Below are 4,351 nucleotides of genomic sequence, written 5' to 3'. Positions count from 1 at the left end.
GACTTCGGTCCGATGCAGGGGGCAAGGCCCCAGTGAGTCCGGACCTCGGTCCGATGCAGTGGGCAAGGCCCAGTATGTGCTTTATATGTTATTGCATGGTATGTGGTAGATTGGGGGAGCTCACTAAGCTTCGTGCTTACGGTTTTTAGTTTTGGTTTTAGGTACTCATTTTTCAAAAGAGGAGCTTGGGAAGATTGTAGTGCACACACCATAGTCAGTTAGCCTGGGAATGTTTGACTCTGATAATGAGATTATGTTTTGAATTAATACTCTAAAAATTATATTATGACTTATGATACAGTTTTGTAAATATGGTTTTAGTAATGTTTTAAAAGAAATTTTTAGTCGTGATTTTTGGGTCGTTACAACAATGATAATATGACATTATCCTTATTTTTTATTTTTTTTTAAAACGACATTTATTAGAAAAAAACAAACAAAAGGCTAGCAAGGAGCTAGCAAAAACCAATTACAAGTTCAAAGGGAATTGAAGCCAAACATTCCAATCCCTAGACATTTTACAGTTCCTAACACAATATCAATTAAAGGAATTCAACTTAACGGTATCAACAAGAGTATCTTTTCGATACTTTTTAGTGTGAAAGATCATCGCATTTCTATAACCCCATAAGACCCATAACATAGTCATAACAATTGCAAGAGTCTTCTCTTTCTGCATCTCTTTCATCAATAAAGCATCCAACCAATCATACACCTCTTGTAGTGAACCAAACGAAGGCATATGTAAATCCGCCCACCCTGCAATTCGACTCCATAGTTGTTTGCCTAACTCACATTTAAAAAACACATGATTTTAATACTCCAAGTCCTTATGGCACATAGGACATCTAGCAGATGGAATATTAACCCCTTTAATTTCCAAATTAACCCGAGTAGGTAACCTATCCAAAGCAATCCTCCAAACCAAAACGTTCACTTTAATTGGCACAAACCTATTCCATCTATACAACACATGACCCATGGGAAGCAAAACATCATCTAAATGATTATGAAGATATCCAACAGTAAAATAATCCAAGTTACCTAACTCCCATCTCCAAGCATCCTTGTTATTGGAACATTTTACTTGCTGTAACTCCTCCAACAACATTTGTAGTTGTTTTGCCTCAATTCCTCCCATAATGTCCCTGTGCCATTGCAATACCCAATCTTCTCCATTCCAGTAGTCGCTCACCTGAGACATCATAAAAATCATGGGCAAAAATTTCGTTTTTAATCATTAAATAAACCATAGATATCAAAATCATTTCATCCAAAAACATAAGTCATCGTATCAAATCAAAGTATCATATCAAAACACATGTCAATATATCAAAGTAAAACAACCCAGGCTAAACAAATGGTGTGTGCACTCCAGTCATCCCGAGCTCTTCTCTTTGCAACTAGAAACACCTGAAACCAAAACTGAAAAACCGTAAGCACGAAGCTCAGTGAGTCACCCAAAATACCACATACCATACACATAATCACATAAACTGGGCCCCCGCCCCCTTCCTCTAGCCCCGCCCAGCATCAGACATAATCCAGCATCAGGCCCGCCTGGAAATCCAGCTCTGCTCTGCATACATATCTGTTTCTCCTAGGCCCTGCTTGTCACTGGGCCCCGCCCGCTATACATATATAGACAATAACATATAATCATGCTAGTACATAAAGAATCATACACAGTATTATATATTCTAGTCCTAATGCCTCGCCTATCATGGGCCTCGCCCCTACTCTGCTAATAATGAGATATGGAACCATGTCCATTCTCAGCTAGTGATGAGATATGGGACCCTGCCTACACTCACCTACCTATCAGACACATACAAGTATCACAAATACAACAAGTATAACTAAACATGCATTCCTTCATCGGGTACCACCCGACATCGAACCATAGTTCCGAAACATACATGTAAACATTCCTTGAGCCTCGCCCGACATCAGACCAAAATCCGGAAGCATTCAAACATTCCTCGGGTTTTCCCCAGCATCAGACCGAAGTCTGGAAACATATAAAACAAGCACATGCAAGAATCATGAAGACATTAAGCATACAAACATTCCTCGGTGTAACGCCCGTGTTTCTAGGCTAGGCATTAATGTTGATGTAATGGTCTAGTTTAACCTTTGTAACTCATTTTGAAATAATAAGAATGTATTATTTGAGTATTATGTGTTTTATGCTTAATTGTGTGGCTTAAATGCATTAAGAATAAAAATAAGCATAAAAATAAAATATTAAATAAACCCAATATCTATGAAGGAAGTTGTAGTGGTCGTGACAAGGGTTCCAAATATATAAAGAATGCTGAAATCCGAGTTAGAACGAAGAAGTGATGACGTGTCAAAGTTTCGCGACAGAACCGGTATGACACTGCGCAACGTAAATAGTGAAATTGCGATAAAGCGATATTTAGCCTTAGTGATCTAAACAAAAGTCGTAGAATACGTTAAACCGAGAGCATCCATAAAAAGAACGTCTAAATCTGACTTCGTATGAGGAAGTTTTGATTTTTCTAAGTTTCGACTTAGCGGTATACAACCAAAATCTCGAAATTGAGATCGAGTGATATTTGGCCGAAACTATCTAAACGAGAATCGAAGATCTCGTCGATAGTAGTCCAACAATGAAAAGACAGACGAAAACGGACGTCAGATGAAGAAGTTATGAATTTCTAACAGAGTTTTCCTGTCCCGACCTACTAAAAATAATATAATAAAAATAAAGTCAAAATAAGCCGACGGAGTCTAAACGAAAATTATAGAGCATAGTCTCACCTACGCGTGGATATAAAGAACGTAAAAAACGAAGCTCGTATGCGAAAGATACGATTTTTTAAAGTTTGAGAGAATGGGAGTACGCCCACCGTAAGCAGTAAGCAGTGATGCATCCAGTCTGATCCACTCGGTACGCCTAGCGTACCGCTGCTCGAATGCCCCGGGTCCGTAAGCAGTGATGCATCCAGTCTGATCCACTCGATACGCCTAGCGTACCGCTTGTAAAGGGAGTATGCCTAGCGTACTCTGAGATTACGCCCAGCGTAATCCGATGCTCAACACCCTAAAAATAGATGTCATGGGCTGCCGAGTTTTAGTGCTCAAATTCTTCTCTCTCACTCATTATTTCCTCGTTTTGCGTGCAAGTTATACCCTGAAGCCCCGGTATTATTCCCGAGACCCAAAGCAAGTCCCAAAGCCCCGAAGATCCCGAAAAGAAAAGAGTTTCTGAGCCGAAGCTCTGCCCGCGAGAAGCCCGGTTTCTGGAAGATATCCCAGTTTCATCGAAGATTATTATTTTAAGAGCAGTAGTGTTGTCCAAACATCGTCTTATCAAGTGAGTGTGTAGTTGCTTTCTTCTAACATATAGATATGAATTATTTCGCTATAAAATATGTGTTATGTGTTTATATATTATTTGTTATTTGGGATGGATATTGAATGAATATATTATACAGGTTTTAAGTTGTGTATAAATGTGTGTGTGTGTGTGTATATATATATATATATATATATATATATATATATATATATAAATGATGAGAGGTCTCAATGTTGTTGTTGATCTAATCATCTAGTGGAGTATGGATGACGACCACGAAATCTTTCTAGATAGTCCAGTGGAACGTTGGCAGGTTCATAACCTGTAGGTGTTGTGAACAATGTACTCACCAGTGTACTCTATCCCCCTCATGGTTTCCTTTAGGATATCTATTGTCGAGGAAACCCCTTTATAGTAATGTCTGTCCCGATGAAAATCCTAGATTAGGCCCCTTGTAATAGTTGTTGTCATACGGACGTAAAGTAAGGATAACGGGAATGAGTAATAGGGTTATTGTTGGATGGTGAAAATTAAATATAATTATTTATTGTAGCTTGAAAACCCTATATGCTCAACAGGCTCCCAAGCCTGACCCACTCAGTTTTATTTGTATTACAGGTAGTGGCGTGAGAGTATAAGTTGGAGAACTTGTGAAGTTATTTTGTTCATAGGCCAGTAGTTGCATATAGCTGTTGTAAGGCTTATAATGTGTCGTTTATGCTTTTGTGTCTGTATCCAAACATGACATCCCGAGTTTTGATATATAATGAAAATACATTTCTTTAAGAAATGCTTTGATAAACCTTATTTTATCATGTATTGTTTTGGGGACAAATTCCGCAACTCTTTTAATCAAAGGATTACTCTGAAAATTATTTTAAAAGCATAAAGTAAATCGGTCTTTTCTGACCGTGATTTTGGGGATGTCACACTCGGGCACCACCCGACATCGGATTGGAATCCGGAGACATACTAACCTACATCGGGCATTGCCCAGCATCGGACCTTAGTCCGAAACATACT

At 38.6% G+C, this 4,351-nt stretch overlaps 1 protein-coding gene across 1 annotated transcript; it reads right to left on the bottom strand.

Moving 5' to 3' along the window:
• Nucleotides 1–538: 538 nt before the first annotated feature.
• LOC145056630 (uncharacterized) lies at nt 539–1,204 on the bottom strand. Its single transcript, XM_079004330.1, has 2 exons — nt 847–1,204; nt 539–786 (listed from the first exon to the last, which is right to left on the bottom strand). The coding sequence occupies exons 1-2, from the start codon at nt 1,202–1,204 to the stop codon at nt 539–541; spliced, it is 606 nt and encodes a 201-aa protein (XP_078860456.1).
• Nucleotides 1,205–4,351: the final 3,147 nt, after the last annotated feature.

Source organism: Lactuca serriola, chromosome 1, assembly GCF_051521515.1.
Source record: "Lactuca serriola cultivar US96UC23 chromosome 1, Lser_US96UC23_V15, whole genome shotgun sequence".
NCBI classification, from domain to species: Eukaryota; Viridiplantae; Streptophyta; class Magnoliopsida; order Asterales; family Asteraceae; genus Lactuca; species Lactuca serriola.
Note: the sequence above shows the minus strand (reverse complement) of the source record. Positions and strands in the feature narration are given on the sequence as shown.

What these genes read in the sequence shown, in the direction of transcription:
- LOC145056630 (XM_079004330.1), bottom strand. Translation starts at nt 1,204, where the DNA reads ATGTCTCAGGTGAGCGACTACTGGAATGGAGAAGATTGGGTATTGCAA. An exon ending in TAATATTCCATCTGCTAGAT is followed by an intron (nt 787 to 846) that starts GTCCTATGTGCC and finishes AATGTGAGTTAG; the next exon opens with GCAAACAACTATGGAGTCGA.